Source organism: Astatotilapia calliptera, chromosome 4 (genome assembly GCF_964374335.1).
Source record: "Astatotilapia calliptera chromosome 4, fAstCal68.1, whole genome shotgun sequence".
NCBI lineage: Eukaryota > Metazoa > Chordata > Actinopteri > Cichliformes > Cichlidae > Astatotilapia > Astatotilapia calliptera.
Window position 1 is genome coordinate 4896263 of NC_137425.1, and position 21423 is coordinate 4917685.

Sequence of the window (21423 nt, forward strand, 5' to 3'; positions counted from 1 at the left end):
GACAAAATCCCCCTTTAGTGAGATAACATCAAATATAAGAGATTGCTTTTGGAGGCGCGTGGCTTTGCACATGAAGGCATCAACGGATATTAGGTAAAAAAAATAGACACAAAATATGTACAAACATTTTTAATAGCTTTAAAAATAGATTTTCTGTGTATTGAACTCAGGACAAAAACACAAAGTTATGGTAAATTGAAATAAATTAACATAAAATGAATCAACAATTGCGCATGAATAATAAATAAAAGGTATAAATATGATTCTTTAAAAAAATCTAGGCCTAATATAAAATTGATAGAAGTATTAAATATGGCACGTGGAAAAAACGCCTTTCCACAAATAAATTAACAAAAATAAATTAACAACCACACACAAAAATGGCTAAATTATATGAGGAAAAAATGTCAGAGCATTCTGAGGTCATATTGAATTTATATCAGTTTGACTGATGAGCTTAAAGGGTTTTGATTGGTTGACACTTTCAATGCAATACTTCATTCAGTGTTCACAAGTCAATCTCTCTCATGTCAGTTGGTGTTCCAGGCCTTTCGTTCTCCACCTCCTCGTCTTTTTCTGTGGGGCCCTGCTGAAGCCCACTTCTCAGACGCTGGTGGAGGGCATATTCAATCATCTCACTGTAGCACTGCAGGACAGCCTGGAAAGCAAGAAAGAGAAAAATGAAGTCTTTTGTGTAAGATATGTGTATTTCACTGCATTTGACAAAGCTTTGAAACAAGGAGGCCCTTCAAAACAAAAGAAAATGCTTCTTGTTGATTCTGTCCCTTTGCAAAATTAAAATTCCAACTGAAAACCTCATTTAAATCAAATCTAATCTAATAATTGAGTCTACTTGCAAACAAAACAGGCATTCTCACCAGGTCGGTCTGGCACAGTTCAGCCAATGCTTCACTCATAAGGGCCAGCTGAGTGAGGCCCTTGTTGCCCAGACCTCGTAGGGCACAGTTCAGTGATGCTGCAGCAACAAGCGATGGCGGGGCTCCCAGAAACCGGGAGTCGCAGACACACATGGCGGCCAGCGTGTCGCTGTGCCGCCGCAGGGTGGAAAGCTGCTCCTCTGCAGATTCACCACTGTCTCCTCTCTCCTCTACACAGGCGAGAAAATGTGGGAGAAAATCCTGCGGAGTCACTGCTGCTGTGTCCCATCGGAGGGTGGCGAGGATAACACGCTCCATTTCCTAATGGAAGGGAGCATGAAAACAGGAAAATTTTAGCTGAAGCCCAACTTTATGGGCTACATTTGAAAGACTTTGGCATCCAGTGGAGACAAATCACTGTTAGGTATTAGAGGGCCACAGCTGGGAAAGACTCCCAAATGGGATTAGGTTATTCGGAGTATGAGATAAACTCACCAACAGGTTCGATGGCAGGAAGCTGTATTCAGCTGCCGCACACAGGGTGTCAGCGGTCACGCTGTCACACTCTGTGAGCTTCGAGGCTATAAGCATGCAGCCAGCAGCTAGGCAGTACAATGAGACCGGTACAGACAGAGACGCAGACAGGAACCTGTCCATCAGAGAGACAGACAGGGGGAAGACTGTCTCATCACAACCACACTCACAGCACACCTGGAGAGGAGGGAAAAAGGATGAAAGATGTCAGGATCACAGCTGTCCCGATGACATAACTCACCCAGCACTTTGAGGCAAATCGAAAAACTGGAGCATGAGAGAACTGAATACCTCCAGGGCCCATTTGGCAAGCTCCTCCCTGCGCTCCGGATCCCTGTGGATGAGGGTGATGTAGAGCATGGAGGGCATGTATCTCTCCTCCACGTGAAGCAGCCTCTGGATCACTCGATGCCCCGACACTGTTGGGTCCCAGGCGGCTCGCAGCTGAGGCGAGCCACTGTTGTGGCCCTGGGCTTGTGCCTCCCTCTGGCTCTGATCTTGAGTCTGGTCATCCTCCACTTCCTCACACCACAGAGACACAGACATGTCTCTGTCCATCTGCACAGCCTGCTGGCTAAAATATGAACTTGTTTATGTCCAGGAGGGAATTAAAAGAAAAACCAACGTCCTTCTGCCACACGAGGAAGCTGAATAGTTTGCAGGTAAATGGAAGTTGGTAAATCACTGTAGAGCCTTCTTGGTTTTTGCTGAAATCAGTCTTCCTGAGGTGGCCCTGCTGAATATCCCCCCTCACCAGAAGCTCAAAGTTTTATACCCAGCAGTCGGGAAGAGAGGGGGAGTGGTCCAGAGGGGTGGGAAATGCCATAGGAAGGGGCAGAGACCCTCATGAGCGACATAAAATAATAAGTTAACAAACAATGCGATCTGTGCAACAATTGCCTCAACAGGTGGGGAGAGGGAGAAAGAAGGAGAGCAAGGGGAGAGAGGGAGGCAGGGGAGGGGAAAAGAGGAACAGACAAGAGAGGGTGTGGCCCGCAGGGACAGAGCAACAGCTTGTCACCGACAGTGAAAAAAGAGAAGGACGAAAAGAAAAGGCAACGAGGGGTGAGAGAGAGACAGAGAGAGACAGAGAGAGAGAGAGCGAAGCACCTCCAGACTGTGACAATGGGCATGGATGACAAAAGGATGAGGGTGTTTGTTTACAACGTGAGCACGGGAGGAGAGATGTTAAACGCTGATGTTCAGTCTTGTCCTGCTGTCAGAGAAAGATCCTGAAGTTCTGATATTTTTTTAGTTTCCCAAACAGTCCCATTATTTCTGTCTGTGCAGTTTCAGGGATTTTTGTGTCGTATAATGATTTGAGTCGGTGGTTTGCAGGTTTGCAATCCTAAAATGTTGCTTATGTCCCAGGATGCATTTGGAGAACTGTGATTAAGTGATTAAAAATTAAAGATAGATAAAATGAGAGTAAAATCTCACATTTCATTCAAGCGAGAATACCCTAAAGGTTCTTTGTTTTTACAAATGTTTTTTAACAAAGATATTTGGTAATTCTAGATAGATTCTATATTCTTTTGTAAGGAAACAATATAACAGCTGCGTGCAAACATACTAAACAAAAAAATGAATCAATTTTTGAAACAATTACAAATTAATCAATAAAGAAAAATTATATTTGACAGTGGGGTTGCAAACAGATTTCTTTTTTGGAAGCTTTTGCACTCTTTAGATGGAAACATTAAAATACCTTGAATACTGCACACATCTTGCGTTTCTCACCATTTATCAGGGGAGAGGAAGGGATTTCAAAAGTAGTTATAAATGTGTTCGTCAAACTTTTGGCTCTGAGCTTCTCTGTCGTCACAGATTGTCATTGTCAAAGCAACCTGCGTCCCCTTCGGTCTCCCCTCCCTGTGGCAATCTGCTGCTCTTGTATAAAGAGCGGCGAGGCCAGCGGGGAGGGCCGGGCGAGGTATGTGCAACAGACAGTGGAGCCGGGCAGGTCAATGAGCCGTATTGTCTCCCTTTACAAATCAGTGTCAGACAACAGCTCCTGGCCTTCTGCCTGCTGCTGGCTCTTCGCACACACACACTTCACACATTCATGGGGTAGACACACTTTTCACGCACTCCCCGGGGAGCCCACTGATGGTCACAATGGGGTCGCACTCCCCAGTGGAGAATACAGATTGTATTTGACACACTCATTACAGGTGGCTCTTCACACATTTAAGGCGTCAATGGCAGCTAAGGTTTCAAATGGGAGTTAAATGGACAGAGATACGAACACCATGCTGTGGATCACCACGACTTGATTTCAGCTGAGCATCAATAATTCATACCTGCTGTGACAAAGAAGTGATTCAGTTTCATATGTAACCCAAAACAGTATTTTTATGGAGGGAAAAAAAAGAACACTTCATTTATCTCCAAAGTTGGGCAGGTTCTGTATTACAGCAACCAAAGGACTATAAATAAAAAACTCAGTAAGACAGAATATGACAAAACAATAGTCCTAAAATGGTAAACTGAACAAACATAAGAAAGATTTAAAAGATGGAAATACACAATGGGAGAACATGCACCTGAAATCTGTACTTATACTATGAGCAATGTTCCGATAAAGCACTTGATTAAATTTCGCTATTGTAAACGTAAGCACGAGCTACTTTGATGAAAGTCATGAAAATAAAAAATAATCACAACCACTTAACATAATCTCATAAAATATTCCAAAACCTGAAACCCATATCATAACAAGCTAAAGCTAAAATCCCCAAGAATGCAGACCTGATTAAACAGTCCCACTTTCTGTGAAAATGCATAACATTTTCCTTCTTCATATGATGGTTGTTACTGAAGCTAAACTAAAAAAAATTAACACTGGATGTTTAAAAACATTTTAATTAACTAAAATAAAAATAGAAACTACACTCTGACGTGGATGTATTCATTGAGACTTTGGATGATTACAAGAAGGCTTTCAAAAGTTCTGTGTTTTTAATGTGATACATGATGTAATTTTCCCAAGTCTTGTGTCTAATATATGGCATCCACACAATAGTAATTAAAAAGACTGAAACCCAAAATTAATACACCCCCCCCTCCAAATCAGAATCAGTGGTTAAAAGCATATTATAACACATGTTTGAATGTACACGCAGGCATTGAATCTATACTGCAATTCTGAGTTCTTTTAGGGTATTTCAGGGCTTGTACATGAACTTACCCAAAGTTTACAACTAATTAACACAAGAGCACAATGTTTTCCCTTTAAAATATTCATGCAAGGTTAAAGTTTAAACCTGTACAAAACAATGCCAGTGCATCCTGTGTCCAGTGTTCCAAGCCTAGACCAGATTCATTCAATTTTCCTGAGTAACTGAATTCATAATAAACAAATCATAGATGAGAATCTGAGGCACAGGGAGTAGATCAGCAGCCACATTGTCTAACTGAGATGGTTATTCTTAGACACTCTGCATAATGACAACACGAAGAGACATAATCCTGCAATTCTTAGTCGATTGTAGCATTAGTGAGAGAATATTAGGTTTAAAGCGGTCGACAAGGCCTTCGCCTATAAACAGGCTTTGAAAAGGGCTGAAAGCAGATTGAGTTTGAATGAAGGACTGAGTAAGTTTGGCTCTGCCAGTCAAGTGAGGTCAGGATGGGGTGGGACGGTGGGAGGGCGAGAGGGCGATAGTGACAGATCGTCGGGCTGTTTAAGCACCCTGCTAAATTCATACACCGCAGCTGTATTCAAACAAAATGGATCGAGGGGCTCGAAGACAGCCACCAGCCACAGGAGGAGTGCAGCAGGTCCTGAGAAGGGGGTGTGGCTGCCCGCCCCTCATTTTCCAGCTCATTTCCCAGGACAGTGGAGAACAGAGGCCCTATTTTCCCCTTGAGCTATTCACCTCAGACAGACACCTGCTGGCCAGTGGGGGAGGAGAGGTTAGGGAGGGCAAAGTTTAACCAGTTCACAAGTTAAGACATAAACAAGTGCAGTTTACTGTAACAGTCTGTCAGTCTTTGACCTCAGATTTATCGGACAAATGTAAACGAGTCGTTGGAATCATTTTTACACAGACGCAGAGTAGCGAAACATCTTCACTAAATCAATGTATTTATCACAATTTTGAGACTATCAGTTGAGTTTTTGACAGCATTTGGGTGTTACACTAAAGGGGAGCTATTACCTCTGTTATAAACAGTTACGATGTTTGATGGTCGTATTAAATATGGCCAAAGTTTCAAATAATGAAATGACAGGGTGTGCAGCTAATCCCTGAGAGGAAAAAGCTCAGAGTGCTCTAAACACGCAGTTTAGGTATTTCTTTTCTACTTCTGGCTCTATATGATGTCAGTGAGAGCTGATATCCCTAAAGTAGTCATCTCAGGTACACAGCGTTGGCTGCTGGACCTGAGATGCATCTGCTGTTCAAAACTGCTGTTTGCAAGGGACAACCAATCAGAATAAAGGAAGGAGTTAAAACAGCTCATTGATTGAGCTGGAATCTTTCTTATAGATTCCTGCATCCTGCAGCTTTTCATTTCAATTTCTATCTTTATGTATTTACATGTAAAATTCAAACAACTATTTCCCATTTTTTCAGTTTTTAAACTACATCTAAAACATTTGCATCTGGATAGTTTAAGATATATAACTGGAGATATTTTAAATATGTAAATATACAGATATTTACATATTTACACTGATATACACTGAAGCCTATCCCAGCTACCACAGGGCGAGAGGCGAGGAACACCCACACACCTCGCCTGTTATGGTGAGTTTATGCATGAGAAGTAACTTTATAGGACAAGGACCGGTGTGAAGTTACTCCTCACTGATATGTGTATTAATAATGGATTGCATTTATATAGTGCTTTTCGAGACCCTCAAAGCACTTTACAATTCCACTATTCATTCACTCTCACATTCACACACTGGTGGAGGCAGCTACAGTTGTAGCCACAGCTGCCCTGGGGCAGACTGACATATTGCGCCAACGGCCCCTCTGGCTATCACCAGTAGGCGAAGTGTCTTGCCCAAGGACACAACGAGCAAGACAGAGCTGGGGATCGAACCGGCAACCTTACGGTTTACAAGATGAGCTTCCAACCCCCTGACCCACGGTCGGCTCGTGTATTATTGTTGCTGTGGATCTGCAGGTAAACTCAGACCTGCACACTGACGCTCACCTCCACCATTTGATAAATGAATCCTTTTCAAGTCTTGGGGAGGATGTTATCGTCTGTTCCTTCCTCACCTGATTCTTATCCACAGGGGGATCAAGTTCAGTTATCTTGAACTTCTTCTGCTTAAGTTTTTACAAATGGATAAAGTAGAGTTTAAATACCCTGTTTTGTTATGATTCAACCATTTATTTGGTAATAACGAGATGAAAATGCTAGAACATCATACATATAGTTACAAGGCTTAATATTACCAAAGTGGCATGTGGAACCTATAAGGCATGCACAACCTTTGCATAGGGCTGGAATGGCATCTTACAGTACTAGCAAAATACTGCCAGTGAGTTTATGCTTCGTCTATTTCCCTTTACAGGAGGAGTGGTGAGAGGACCGTAAGAAAACACAAAATAAACTGAAACGTAAGCAAGGGATAAACGAATTAATATAGTTAAATAATAAGTAAAAGCAGAAGCAAAAGTGTCATGAAAACAGGAAATGTAAACAAGTGACAAGGAAACAGGAGGACAGCATACACACAAAAACAGCACTGCAAGTACGGCTATAGTGTTTAAACACATTGGATTGTAACTTTCATGAACACACAGTGAGAGAAAAGAGCCTCCACAGTGCCCCCTGCCTCTGACCATCAGTAACAACAGTCTTCACTCCATACCATGGGATAATATTTAGTACATATTTCATATATAAATGTCTTTCACACATCTCTTAGTGAGTGTCAGTCCACCAGCTGATAATCAGATTTAAGAGCAGCTGGGGCCACACGCTGAATTAGAAGCTGCAGCTCCTTCCTGTGATTGGCTGAGGAGGCGCTGTGTCTCGCTGGCCTGTGAGTCTGGGCTCTCTTCCTCTGAGCTGGGTGGGACGTAGAGGCCCAGGACCTGCTTAACCATAACAGGAAGCTCCTGGGGTGGAAAGGGTAGAGGGAAAAGGGGAAGCAAGTTATTAATTTATCAGTTAACATAATATAGCACAAGATAAATTGTTTTCCTATTATATTCTGATAATACTAATAAAAAAATAATAATCTCAGATTTGGACCAACAGATATTTTACTGGCTGTATGTCGAATCATGAGGTATGAAGTGGCCCTGTGTCTTACCTTGCACAGAAACAGCTGTAGGTAGATGGCCTCGGCTCCACGCAGAACGCTCTGCAGGTCCAACTTCATTGTCAACTCGTTAATGTGCTGCAGATGAAAAACATTATAGAAGATGAAAATCTGTATGATTACAGAAAAACAAACAAACTCATCTTTAATCCAGACACACACCTTCAGAATAGTGTTGAAGTCATGGTTCGAGCCTATCAGTTCTTCTCGCTGGGACTCGAGGATCGAACAGGCGATCAGCAGGTGAAAGTTTTCACATGGAAGACGAGTCCAGAGGACCTGAGGAAGAAAACACGATGCCATAAAATGCGATGTCAAGATGCAGCCCAAACAATCCGTACTGTAGACTGTAAAAAATAATAATAATGTGGGATTCGGTTTCATAACAAAAATCAATTCAAGACACAAATATGTTAAATTGGTACAGTCAAGCACTCACCTCCCACAGTGTGAGGATATCCTCAAAGGAAAACTCTCTCTTGAACCAGATGAGCAGCCAGCGGAAACAGAAGCAAAGCGAGCCGCTGTCCTGAGAGTCTGAAGGACATGCAAGGAAGGGAGAACTGGAATTTTATCTCTTTACAAAAAAGAAATTATTATTGCACATCCAGAGTTTTCTCAGTTTCATACATATGCGTGGCATGTATGTCACCTTCAGCATATCTAAACTTATATGTGAGAGGTCAGATTCAACAGAAAACACGGTAATGTCTTCCTTTTGTGCACCTCTGGTCGTCTTTCTGCATTGCTGCTCTATTTAAGGTTCGACTTTGCCTTCGGTGTCAAACTGACCCAACTTCAAACCGTAAATTCATCCGCCAGGAACAACCTCTCCAAACCGAGTTCTACTATAACATCTGAGTAAGAACAATCAGTTGGGATGAGTGGAACTGTGGTGACATGACAATCTTTGGTCACTACCTGCCCTAGCTGCCAGATTTTCCCTCCCTGTGACTTTATCTTCTTCCCCAAATGCCATGCAAATTGACAAGTTGCTCCTTTTAGACAGAAGCACATGTATACAAGTTAGATAGGAACTGAAATTAGTGCTGAGGTGCAAATCAACACAACAATGAAGGAGGTAGCTTTAAAACTTCTTTATCTTGCCCAGCTTTACTTTGCACGTTTCATTTTACACTCTCACTTCTACTGTTAATGTGCCTGGCTAAATAGGAGCTCACTTACCCAGGAAGTCACAGAGCTCTGGGTCCAGCGCCTTCAGCAGGATACTGAGCTGAAGAAGCTGCTGCTTCATGGCCTCCTGAGACTCTTCAAAGTTCTGGTGCTGCAGGAAAGAAAAACAAAGACCTGTTCTTCAGCTGGAGTCTACGGCTTCTTACAAATACATCAATCTTTTGGATGTTTCTGCTTTGACACTCCGCTAATTTCATTATTGTTTTTCTTTCACTGCTTCCCCAGATCTCAATGATTAATATCACATTTCAGCACAACATAGAACCAGATGACATTTTTTTTTTAAGAGAGAGAATGTGCATTTATTTAACATTTAATAAGGTGTAATGCTTGTGATTGTTGGCAAACAGCCTCAGGCTACAAACCAAAATCCAGTGAGTGTTTTTGTGGTTGCTTCACAACTGGAGACAGCGGCGAGTTAGCCGAAGAGCACACTGAGAGACATCCAAAGCAGTTTTAAGTGTGGGCGTTTTTTATATTCATTCAAATCAAATGTTGATGAGGTCTTAAGTCACTGCACAAAAATCACTTCACTGGCCCAAGTGCATTTAAACTTTCAAAGGTTATGTTTGTGCTGCAGCAGAGTTAATTATTCTCCATTCGGAGCAGAAATCGACTCAAATATAGAGTAACAGCTTTAAAAGCTCTTGTGTGTCTCAACAGAAGATCACGGGTTGTGACAGACGGTAACAAAAAAGAGAACAGATATTTTTACTAACCACCAGCTCCATGAATCCTGTCAGACACCAGAATGACTCCACCTCATTCTGGGTGACGAACAGGATAGGAGAAAGAAGATCACTCATCCCCTGCACATAACCTGCACCGATGAAAAAGGAGACCTGTGTTACAAACATATTTACATACATACTTTACTCAAACCGCTTTTAATCGCTGCCAAACCCTTTGTTGATTGGTCTTAAAACATCATGGACATCTCTGTTGTTTCACTGTTTATTTTGTTGTTTGCTGAACACAATGAAGTAGAGAAAATTAGCCAGTTAAGTAACAGGAAGTCGTAGAATACGTTTCCTCCTGTTGTTACAAATCTTTCTGGTCATCAGACGCCACTTGTACTGGCACCGTAATGCTTGTTCAACTTTTATTTTCATATACAAACAATATGAAGTCATGTGAAAGTAAGCTACTGAATCACGTGGTGTACTTAGAGAACCAATTTTAGCAGCAATAGGTTGACGTGATGGGTTTCTATATGACTTCATCAGTATCTGGAGGAGTTTTGGTCCACTCTTCTTTACAGCATTGCTTCAGTTAATTGGGCTTTGAAGGGATTACTCTCTTAAAACATTCTGTTGTAGATTTGCTGTTGTGCTTGGGAGAGGATGTCCTGTTAGATGACCCAATTTGGGCCAAGCTTTAGCTCTTGTACAGCCTTACATTTGACTGTGGAATACTTTTGTATACAGAAGAGTTCATGGTCTAGTCAGTGACTGCAAAGCCGTGGCACTGTTCTTCATGGCCCAACACGTCTACTTTGGTTTCATTGTTCCTGAAGTCTTGTAGTTTGCTCTTTCTAAACCTGTGCCATGTTCTTTTTAGAGAGAACGGGCTTTCTCCTGGCAACTTTTACAAACAAGCCATACTTGTCATGAACTTAGCTCATGGGTTTTCTGCTATTTCTATGTGCCTTGCACAGTGTGACCTTGGGGCGAATTTGTTGGGTCGCCCACTTCTGGGAAGATTGTGGCATTACACCTGAAAGATCCAGACCAGGAAACTACCAAAGGTGGTCTTTTTGGCAGTCACATGTACCGGTGATCAATTTATGAAGTGCACATCTGTTTACCAGCGGTTCATAAATACACACCCAGATCAAAGTTGTACATGCAGTAAGTCATCAGCACGTCATGAAGCAGGGTCAGTCCCGGATTGTCATTCCCAGAGAAGAAAGTGTTGTGTCTGTCTGTCCTGTTGACGTCTCTCTCTGTCACAACAGAACAAAGACAGTTTAACTTCTGACGGGCAGCTGACTAAACGCTGAACAGATCTTCTGTTATTAGACGCACTGACCTATCAGGCTTCTGTATCCTCTGAGGAGGGAGTTTCTCATCTCCTGCTCTTCACTGACAGACTTCCACTGCACCTTCATCCTGAAGTACTCATCCCTGCACACGCAGAAGGGTTGTTAAAGCAAGTGAATAGTTCAAGATTTTAGGAAATACACTGGCTCGCTGCTAAGCCTTAAAAAAGAAAAAAAGTGTCTGCAGCTAGCTCAGGAGGGAGGGAGAGCAGGTCATCTACTAATTGGAAGGTTGGTGGTTCGAACCCTGGCTACTAACCCAAAGTTACTCTCTGATGTACCCAACGGAGTGTGTGTATGTGTGTTTGAATATTAGCTATGAAAGCACTTTTGTAGGAAATGTGTGTGAACAGGGCAAGTTGTATAAAGTGTTTTGAGCGCTCAGGTGGAGTAGAAAAGCGCTATATAAGAACCAGTCCATTTACCATTTACCAAGCAAGGCAATGAGAGTGTTTCCCAAAGCTTCAATAAATTATCATAAAGATATGACAGGAAAAAAAAATTCTACTAACGTTTTGACCCGAAGAATGTCCTCTCTTTCCTTGGCAGTGCTGTTCCACGGATAAAACCCCAGCAGGAATTTCCATATCTCCTTCCTCAGTGAGTGTGTGATGCCCTGCAAGATACACAAAAACCCCATCAAAGAATACACACCTGGTTAAACATGAGAAACACATGTTTGTCTCTAAGGCTACGTTCACACTGCAGGCGAAAGTGCATCAAATCCGACTTTTTTGACCCTATGCGACCCATATCCGATCATGCTATGACAGTGTGAACGGCACAAATCCGATATTTTCAAATCCGATCTGAGTCACTTTCGTATGTGGTACTGAATCCGATACATATCCGATGTTTTAGAAAGCGACTGCTGTTTGAACGGTCAAGTCGCATGAAATCCATCTTTTACGTCACTGACGCAAGACAGACGCCAATCATCAGCTCCGGAGAAGCGCCCGATAAGACATCGCGAACGCTTCCTGGCCATCCAGTGAAACTGTTGGGAATACAACGTTGGAGAAACGTGAACATTTTATTTGTACTGTATAATCTGCAGATTCTGACAGAAATCTGCAACTATCCTTTGAAGCACCGCTCCTCTCTAAAACAGCAATAAGGATCATTATTTTGTTATTTACATTATTATGTAAATAACAAAATAACTTAAAGCAAAAATTGGGAAACGTAAAGTCCGAAGTCTTTATATTAAGGGCCATCAGTCATACAATATTGTTTGCTCTGGGTCTAAACAGAGCACGTTGTGTGTGACGTCTTCTTTTGCGCATGCGGGCCGCTTTGAGGGTTCACACTAGAGCGCGTTTGCTGTCGCATTTTATTTGTAGTGTGAACAACCAGACAAAAAAAATCGGATTTGATCAAAAAATTGGAATTGAGCATTAAGACCTGCAGTGTGAACGTAGCCTAACTCTATTTACTGTCCTACCCCTCTGAACACAAGTTCTTTGATTTTTTCTTTGCAAGTCACTCGCCCCTCAGAGTCCAAAAACTCCTCCCACTTATCCAGAGGCTGTCCCCTTGTTACATCTGGTTTGGGACCAAGTTCCACACCCTTGATGAAAGAAATAAAATCAAACATTAATAACTTATTTTTTATTCCATCTATCCGCGCTCAAATTATCTTTTTGTATCTTTCTCTTACGCAGGTGATGAGTTCGAATCCGGGCTCTTCATCAGGCTGTGGAGGCAAACTGGGATCCTGAGGAGTACGTGTGTGGATGGGGGACTCTGGAGGCCGAAGTGCTGCCCTGAAGAAATTTGTGACTTTGGAGAATCCACCAAATGTAGTGGCATACGGGTCATGGATAAATCTCTGTTATAGGTGAAAAAAAAAAAGAATGTTTATGCAAATGAAGGCCTGTCGTTTTAAGTATGATGTTTCCTTCACTAATGTTAGCTGGTACCAAAGGCTATGATTAAAAAAGACAGATGAAACCACTGTGTCGCTGCCACCACATGTAGTCCTGTGTTGATTGTCTGTTATGTAGCACCAAGGTCTTGGAGGACCATTGTCTCGTTTCACTGTGTACTGTACCACTGCATATGATTGAAATGAAATGCCACTTGACTTGACTTGACTTGGTGGAACCTGTTTGAAGCTCTGATGGTTTCGTTTTTGGCCGATCCCATCTTCATTCATTTCATTTATTTGTTCATTTTCAGGCACAACAAATACCTATATTGAACATAAAATGCACAAAACAAAAAACAAAAATTGCCTGAAAAAGGAGTGGGACGAAGAAAACTTATTAAATCCCACCCCTATACTCACTCATCAACAAAAAACAAAACAAAACAATAAACTTCCCGCAGCTACGCCCATCATTGCATACAGACCCATCAACAGCCCCGGGCACATACAAGCATCTAAACGGCAGCTCGCAAACAACAATTAGAGCCTTCATAACTGAATACAGAATATATAAATTATAAATTCCATTACCACAGGTAACAGGCAGTAATAACTACAAGTAACAAACACACATACATATACATACATATATATCTACACACACATGTACATATATGTACATACATACTCACACTTTTTTTTTTTTTTTGGAATCCATACCAGCAATGGTAAGAGGACAGACATTACAGAGCACACTAAAAGCATCATTGAGTATACTGTGACCAGACCAACTGTTTGTAGAGAAATTTAAATCTATGAATATTTTTGCATTGTTTAAGTTGTAAACTCAGACTGTTCCAGATTTTCACACCACATACAGACACACAAAAACCTTTACGGGTTGTTCGAGTTCTGGGTAATTTGAATTCTCCAAAGCCTCTCACATTATAAACCTTTTCTCGAATTTCAAATCTAGTTTGTAAATTTGCCGGTAAAAGTTTAGTAAAAGCTTTATACAAAATTATGGATGTATTGTAATTAACCAGATCCTGGAATTTAAGTAACTTTGCCTGAAGAGAGAGTTTGTGAGTATGATCTAGATAACCAGCCTTGTGAATAATACGCAGTGCTCGTTTCTGTACTGTGACTAATGGATTAGTTGTATTTTTATATGTATTTCCCCACACTTCCACACAATATGTAAGATATGGAAGAACCAGGGTACAGTACAGAGTACGAAGTGCATCTTTATCAAGGAATTGTTTCACTTTGTTCAAAACTGCGAGGCTTCTGGAAATTTAGGTTTTTATGTGTCTGACGTGGGGTTTCCATGAAATTTTATTATCAATTACGACTCCCAAAAATTTGTTTTCACTCACATTATCAGTTGGTACACCTTCAATGATAATTGGTAATTCTATATTATATTTTAAATTACCAAAAAACATTGCTTTAGTTTTATTTATATTTAATGATAATTTATTTATGTCCATCCATTTTTTAATTAATTTTAGCTCCCTGTTTACGGTCATTACAAGATCAGTATAATCATCGCTACTGAAAAATATGTTGGTGTCATCTGCGAACAGTATGAGTTTAAGTACTTGAGAAACATCAAAAATATCATTTATGTATACATTGAAAAGTTTTGGTCCCAACACTGACCCTTGGGGAACACCACATGTAATACCAAGTTTCTCTGAATGGTAATGCCCTATGTTAACATATTGTTCCCGACCCGTTAGGTAACTTTTTAACCAGTTACCAGCTTTCCCTCGAATACCATATCTTTGCAATTTATCCAATAAAATTGAGTGATTGATTGTGTCGAAGGCCTTTTTGAGATCAACAAAAATACCAACTGCATATTTCTTTTTATCCAGTGTATCAGTAATCTTGCTTTCTATATGCATAATCTGTATGAGAGCAGTGCACAGATACAGAAACCTGCTAATAATTTCTGTTTTGTGTGATCTATTAGTACAGTTAGTGCAGGTAATTGAGGTGAAGGCTGGTAAACAGCTACTGGACAAATCTGCCTGTGATGGCATCCAACTGTCAATGTGACCATGCCCAAATAATGCAACCTACTTTAAACATAAAAACATCAGAAATTGGTTTCGGAATTTAGTAGTCATCCGAGGGGAGACTGGCTCTGGAGGCCAAAAACTCTGAACTGCAAAAATGCTATAAACATGTTTATTACTACTCTGCAGTTGGAGGTGTTAACATCGGGGATCTATATAGCTCAAGCTGCTTTTAGAGGAAATTGAGATTTTGGCACTTCCACATTAGCTTTTGTTTTCAAGTTCTGATGCTGCTTCGGTGGAAGATGACCTCATCACTGGGTCACTGGTGTTAATGGACAAGTTAATCATTTTAAAATCTATGAATTACTAAGTGCGAGATTACTTAAGAAAATTACTCATTAGAAATCCAACATACACTATCCTCTAAAAAAATAACAACAAAAAACTCTACTTACTGAGACAAGATCATTGCCTCCATCATCAAGAAACTGCAGCCTATCAAAGGACTGAGGGAGCGTGCCTGAGTCCTGGGGGTAGGCAAGGAAGAGCCGCCCGTCAAGTGGTGACCTGATAACAAGAACAGAAACCACATGACACGCTGACAAAGAAGCAAAGGGCATCTGAAACTGAGGTACTAATCTGGGTTTCTCCAGCATGTAAACAATGCTGGCATTCCACTGTAATTAGAAATCTGCTGCTAAAATGATTGCAGTGATGCTTACGGGTCCAGAATAATGTAGCGCTGAAGTGCCCTCAGCAGTTCCCGGGTTCCTCCTCTGTGGAAGTGCAAAGGAGGCAGTGGGTGGCCACCTCTACTAGTCAGCACGAGAAAGTTTCGACCCAAGGAGAACCGAGACCTCCGAAGAGAGTACAGCTCTGAGAGAGGCAGCGAGAACGCCCACTGACCTGTGGAAAAAAGAGGAGTTTTTAGTTTTCTGAGCACGAGCCTTTGCTAGGATCACCAGAAAAGCAGACTGCACCTGAACTTTTGACTGGGACGTGTTCTCGTTCTTTCTTCACGGTGCTTATAACTGCCCAGTCTGGCTCATAGCCCGGGTCAAAGTTTGTATCCTCTTCCCCTCCATCACCATCCTGATCAGGTGGAGATTATTGGATGAGAATCCTAGTCGAGCTAATAACAAATACTTTTTATTTTTCAGCATGTAGCAAATAGATGGTTCCCAACCTTTTTGCTGTAGAGTACAGCAGGAGCGTTGCGACCGTCATCCTCCAGTGGACTCCACTCTAGAGCTGGCAGCCCAGCCTGAAAAAATAAAGACATGATAGGTTACCCCCGTGCTTTCCTGATCATACCTTTGACCTAAACAGTCTTAGCTCACACAGACTTTCTTACCCGCTCCACAATGCGGATGAACCCTGGGATACTAGTGTCCTGGTTACTCCTCTTGGCATTTGTGTGGAGGTATACCCCCTCCTTCTCAAATATCAGCTGAGGAGAAAAAAGCCCCACATAAATATGAAGTAGCAGAAATTAAGTGTAAAATGTATTTGCAGTTAAAGGTGTTTTTTTTTTTTTTATTGGTGTCAAATTTCAGTCACTCAAACAGGCAGATAATAAGAATTAGCCTAAAGATTATTTTAATCAGTCATCAATAACTACAGTATAACTGATACCTTGTGTGGTTGAACACCACTTGTTTCTCTCAGAAGTTGAACTTGAACCATATACAAAGAGCAAGGATTTAATGACCTGTGCATAGTCAGAATTCCTATCGCTACTGGTGTTCTCAAGGTAAAGAGGTTGTCCACACCTCTTCACAAAGGCTAGGCACTCTGTGTGACATCTAAGCAGCATTTCAGGCTAGCCCAGCCCTGTTTTTGCCCAATCATTGTGGAATTTGCATGTTCTCAATACACCTGATTGGGTTCTCTCCAGGTACTCTGGCGTCCTCCCATAGCCCAACGTGTCTTTTCAGCCCCAGTCACACACACAAACTGGTCAGTGACCTCCTGGCAACCCAAAATCCTCCAGCAGCCACTTTGCCTTAGGAACCAGTGGTCGCCAAACAGGTCTGTGTTCCTGACTTCGGGCTAATTGGTGGTACCACACTGACAGCAGGTTGGTTGTAAACAAAGAAAGTTTACTGTCTTGCAGTTAAAAAAAAACAAACATCCACGTGGAATAAACTCATCACATGGCAGATGGAAACAAGAATTAACGTCAAACACAGCTGATACAAACTAACTCGTAGTTATCTGAGGTCAAGTGAGAAAAACAAAACGTGATCATTGTAAAAATAACGTAAACTTTAGAAATCATGAGAACTAACTGAAATACTTACATGATAACACTCAACCTATAAAATTAGCTCATTTAGTTTCAGTCTTTGTCAGTCAACACCACAAGCATTAACCCACAAAAACCATGGTGGGTTCAACTCAGGAAGCTAAATGACAGCTCGGTATTTCCTAGGAAATAGCTCAAACGCCTTAATAGCATATAGTTATGGCAAACGAGGTCGTCGAGACCTTATTTAGAAGATTAACGTATTTTCCTGTTATTTTTAAACCTCATTTGAAAAATGATTGACGACGGCTAAAACTTTTTGGAAAACTGGACAGCAAACTAAAATTAAAAACTAAATGATACTAATAAAAAATAAATAAATGCAAACGTAGCCCACCCAGTGCCCAAATGTGATTAACGAGCCCGTGCACCACGTGACCAGTCAAACAGCTGACCCGGCAGGTAAATCATAGCAAAGAACTGGTAAATGACACATTCACATCACATGACTATAAAGTCACTGCTCTGCTCAGGTCAGTGGGTGAAAGCGAGACAGCCAAGCAGGAAAAGTTGAATTAAGTTCGCGACTTTCTGAACACACTTTAAGCTTTCATGTCTGTGTGGTTATACACACAACTATACAAAAAAATATATCCAGCTTATATCGAGCTAAAGCACCACGTAGCCCAGCTCGAGCTTAACGAACGGTACTGGAGATCCACAGCTAGCTTTAGATGCTACCATTAGTCAGCTATCAGAAGTTCTGCCCAATATTCAACAGCACAGTTACGAACATTCACAGAAACAGCCAGTGAAAACGTGTTAAACATTTAATTCAGGAGTACCTTATAATCCTCAGCGCTTTGCTCCATTTTCCTGTCGTCTCCGTCGTTCTCCCAAAACAAACGTGACGTCAAGCTTCCTGCTAATGCAAAACCCCGCCCATGGCAACGTCATGTCAGAAAACACCCAATCAGAACGTAATTTGTACTGCTTTGTTTTTAAATTATATTTTAAACGCTTTAATATTATTACAGAGGCCAATATTTATGTAAGAGTTTATGGTATTATTTGATTTGATTTGATTTGATTGTCAGCTACAGGCAGTGACCTATTATGTCTGAATACCTTAATGTAAATTTTTATGTAATGCACATGACAACCACTAGAGGGCAGAAAACAACGCTGACTCTAAACAGCAATGGATTAGAAAAAGAAAAAAGAATAACTTTAGTTGTAGTCTAAAACAACAACAACGACAACAACAAACACAGTTACAAAGTGCCTCACAGTTAGGATGAACACCTACATCAAAAGACTGTGCACATCCCAACACACAGTACATGTGTTAAGTACTTGATGTAAACTTTAGCTAAAATAATGAGGAAATGATTACATGAAAGCTACTCTAGACTACTCAAAATTAGGTTTCAGCACTTTCTTTTTTAAACAAACCAATGACTCAGCTCACTTAAAGGAAGAAGAAGAAAGGATGTTACAAAATGTACTGGTTTCAAAGACAGAAAAATGTGGGCATGCACAGCATTTTAATGTGAATGTGGCTCAAGAATATCACATAAGACCATAAAAATATTCCTAAACTTCCCTTTATGCTTTTGGAAAGTTTCATTTAAATAAAATATTGTTCACAGTTACATCAAAATATAACACTCTTTGCCTCAAACTTTGTGGGATCTGATCATCTTGCCTTGACATGACCAGAATGATCAATACAATACTACACACTAATACTAATACTAAAACTCTACAGTTACTGGAAAGATGAAAATATCTAAATTTAGATATTCTGAACATAATGGGTTACTCGGCTGTCAAATTGCAGCTGAATAACCAGAGCAGATCGGCAGGCCTTAGACAAACTCGCTGCTTTCAGGGATATTTCAAAAACAATATTTCTGGCACTGATCTTGGTGGGGATGAACAGATGGTACCTTTCAGATGCAGTCGCAGTTTCAGGCATCCCTACATCCCCTCTACACCAGCAAGATAATTACATTAGAACAGAAGCTATCCATCACAGAGAAATAATAGAGTTTTTGTATGATAGCCCTATGCTGCTAAAATAGTGTGGCTGATTGGGGTTTAAATAATTCATCGATTTACAACCGTTTTATGTGTTTAGAAAAATTTTACTGTGACCAAGAGCTGCTATGATCAATATTTATTTGATTGCAACTTATTAAAAGGATAAATGTCAACGTTAATGTCTATTTGGGAAATATATAAACACAGATTTATAAAGCTCAAGGAAGATCCTGAGGAGAGTGCAAAAGAGCATCTAGCTACAAAAGGACCACATCTCCCTGCCGAGCGCCAGCTGAGAGAAACATGACTCCAAATTCATGCTGATCTATAGCTACTGAACGTGATGATGATATCAGGGCTGTGCTGACAATTAGTTTCTTCTGGCCTCGCAAGAAAGAAAGGAAGAAATGCCACATTTAGAGCTGCTGACCCACATTTTTTTTTTTTTTACTATTGTGCAATTTCAGACAGTGATGTTGCACTTTTTCTCAATATAACTGCTAGACTACAGCTAACATAATTACACTACTCTCAGGTGTTTCCAAATAGCAGTGTAATAATCACAGCAATACGAGCGGCTCATACTGATCATTGGATAGATGTTTATTCGGCACCCAAGTGTGCTGTTGCAAGCTCTCATTGTGACCGCCAGGTGGCAGAAAACACACAACTCCAAAATCACTCAGGCTGCTGGTTCACCGAGGGCTGCGTCATTAACGACACTTTAAAGGGAGGGACGGCAGCTGCTGGAGCTATCCAGCTTTTACTGCAGAAACAACGCAGGCCCATAACTTCCGAGTAGCTGGTAGGGCAGGTGGGCTTTGATGAGGCTAGGGGGGACAGCTCCATGTGCACGAGAACAGAGCGAGCACGAGCCCGGCCCCAAACGTCTGTCACGTGTGAAACGTGCTCTCGAATGGAAGGCAGTAAACAGGTGACGTCAGAGAGGCGTCAAGTTAGGCAGAGTTAAAAAACGGATAAGAGCCAGAGAGAGAGAGTCCTGAGTTCAAAGAGCAGAGATAGTGGTAAAAGAAATGTGGCAAAGCATATTTTAAAAAAATTAAAACTTTTTTTTTTACCCAGGGATTTGATTTGTGTTTCTATACATGTATTTTTCTTTCTTTCTTTTCTCCAATTAAAATTTAAACTAATTTAGATGAAGTGGAAAGACTTGTTTCTAGGACGGCTTTCTTACATATACGTCTCAATTTCAATAAACAAATAAAATAAAAAACCGGGTCAGAATCCAAGCTGGCTTTACTGATTCACTTAAATACATTAGCATCACCTTGACATTTGCCGTATTAAGTGAATGTAAAATGCTATATATAACACAAACCCCGGCATTATAAAATGGTTTATCATTTTTTTTTAAATTAAATAAATAATTTATTGCTATTAACCTAAACCTAACTTAAACCCAAGTGCTTATCTTTTTGTCATTTAGTTAGTAAATATGTAGTGCACATGTAGTGTAGGGATTCCTTTGGTGCTTAGGAGATTCAGCAGTTGTAAGAACTGTGTTTGTGGGAGATGCTAAGGTAGCACAGGACCAGGTGTAATAGGCCGCTTTGTCTTGCTCAGAGAAGGAAGCTGATTCAACACAGTACTCTAATCTGTATGTGTGCAGTAGATCTACTGTTCCCTGAACGAGTTACTGTAGCGGATTGAGTAATAACTGGGGATCGGTTTTCCTCCAGAGAGACTCGTTTTAAAGTATTTCCTCAGGAGTCATATACCCAAATACCTGGGCTCCGTGGTGTTGAATTTCTGTCATTCATTGAGTTGTACTTTCAGTATAGGGCTTGCTTTGTTCTGTTTGTGTTTAGGATTTTTAATTGACCTCAGTTCTTCTGTATTCTTTAGGACTTCCGGCGGCTAGTGCGCACACTTAGGCCAGTGGACTACGATGGCTTTGTAGCTTTCTAGAAAAGTTGAGTGTAGTGATATGGGAGTGTGATCATGTAGTCTGGGTGAGGTCATTTTAATAGTACCCCAACTTAATCTTTAGTAGGACCAGTGGATTATTATTATTATTATGTTTTAACATTTTATTAACTGATTTACATTTCCTTTTGAGGACCACACATGTCCACGCGACTCTCTGGCAATAAACTCAAGTAATGTATGTAACTGCCTATAATTAATTAATTTCAAGTTTTGGAAGTTATTAGGAAGTAAATAAACAAGTTATCCAAGTTTACACAAAAATCATTTAAAGCAAATCTGGCCTTTGAAACACTAGGACGCTTATTTGATAAGTTATGTTGAAACTTAATCTAAATTCACT

At 40.8% G+C, this 21423-nt stretch overlaps 2 protein-coding genes across 4 annotated transcripts; both read right to left on the reverse strand.

Moving 5' to 3' along the window:
- Positions 1-114: 114 nt before the first annotated feature.
- Positions 115-2753, reverse strand: ccndx (cyclin Dx). The gene is made up of 4 exons (XM_026163644.2): positions 1704-2753; positions 1374-1589; positions 879-1199; positions 115-658 (listed from the first exon to the last, which is right to left on the reverse strand). The coding sequence occupies exons 1-4, from the start codon at positions 1968-1970 to the stop codon at positions 509-511; spliced, it is 954 nt and encodes a 317-aa protein (XP_026019429.1). The 5' UTR covers positions 1971-2753; the 3' UTR covers positions 115-508.
- A 3990-nt stretch (positions 2754-6743) lies between these two features.
- tbc1d17 (TBC1 domain family, member 17) lies at positions 6744-18076 on the reverse strand. Of its 3 annotated transcripts, XM_026164132.2 has the most exons (18): positions 17143-17497; positions 16718-16909; positions 16194-16289; positions 16026-16103; positions 15820-15931; positions 15562-15745; positions 15295-15406; positions 12600-12770; positions 12384-12509; positions 11452-11555; positions 10930-11024; positions 10727-10843; positions 9618-9718; positions 8890-8989; positions 8144-8241; positions 7867-7983; positions 7696-7782; positions 6744-7498 (listed from the first exon to the last, which is right to left on the reverse strand). In XM_026164132.2, exons 2-18 carry the CDS (start codon positions 16754-16756, stop codon positions 7337-7339), a joined length of 1899 nt encoding a protein of 632 aa, XP_026019917.1. In that variant the 5' UTR covers positions 16757-16909; positions 17143-17497; the 3' UTR covers positions 6744-7336. The 3 variants fall into 3 exon arrangements, with proteins under 3 accessions (XP_026019917.1, XP_026019919.1, XP_026019916.1); XM_026164134.2 differs by lacking the exons at positions 16718-16909; positions 17143-17497 and adding an exon at positions 17933-18076; XM_026164131.2 differs by lacking the exons at positions 16718-16909; positions 17143-17497 and adding an exon at positions 16475-16573.
- Positions 18077-21423: the final 3347 nt, after the last annotated feature.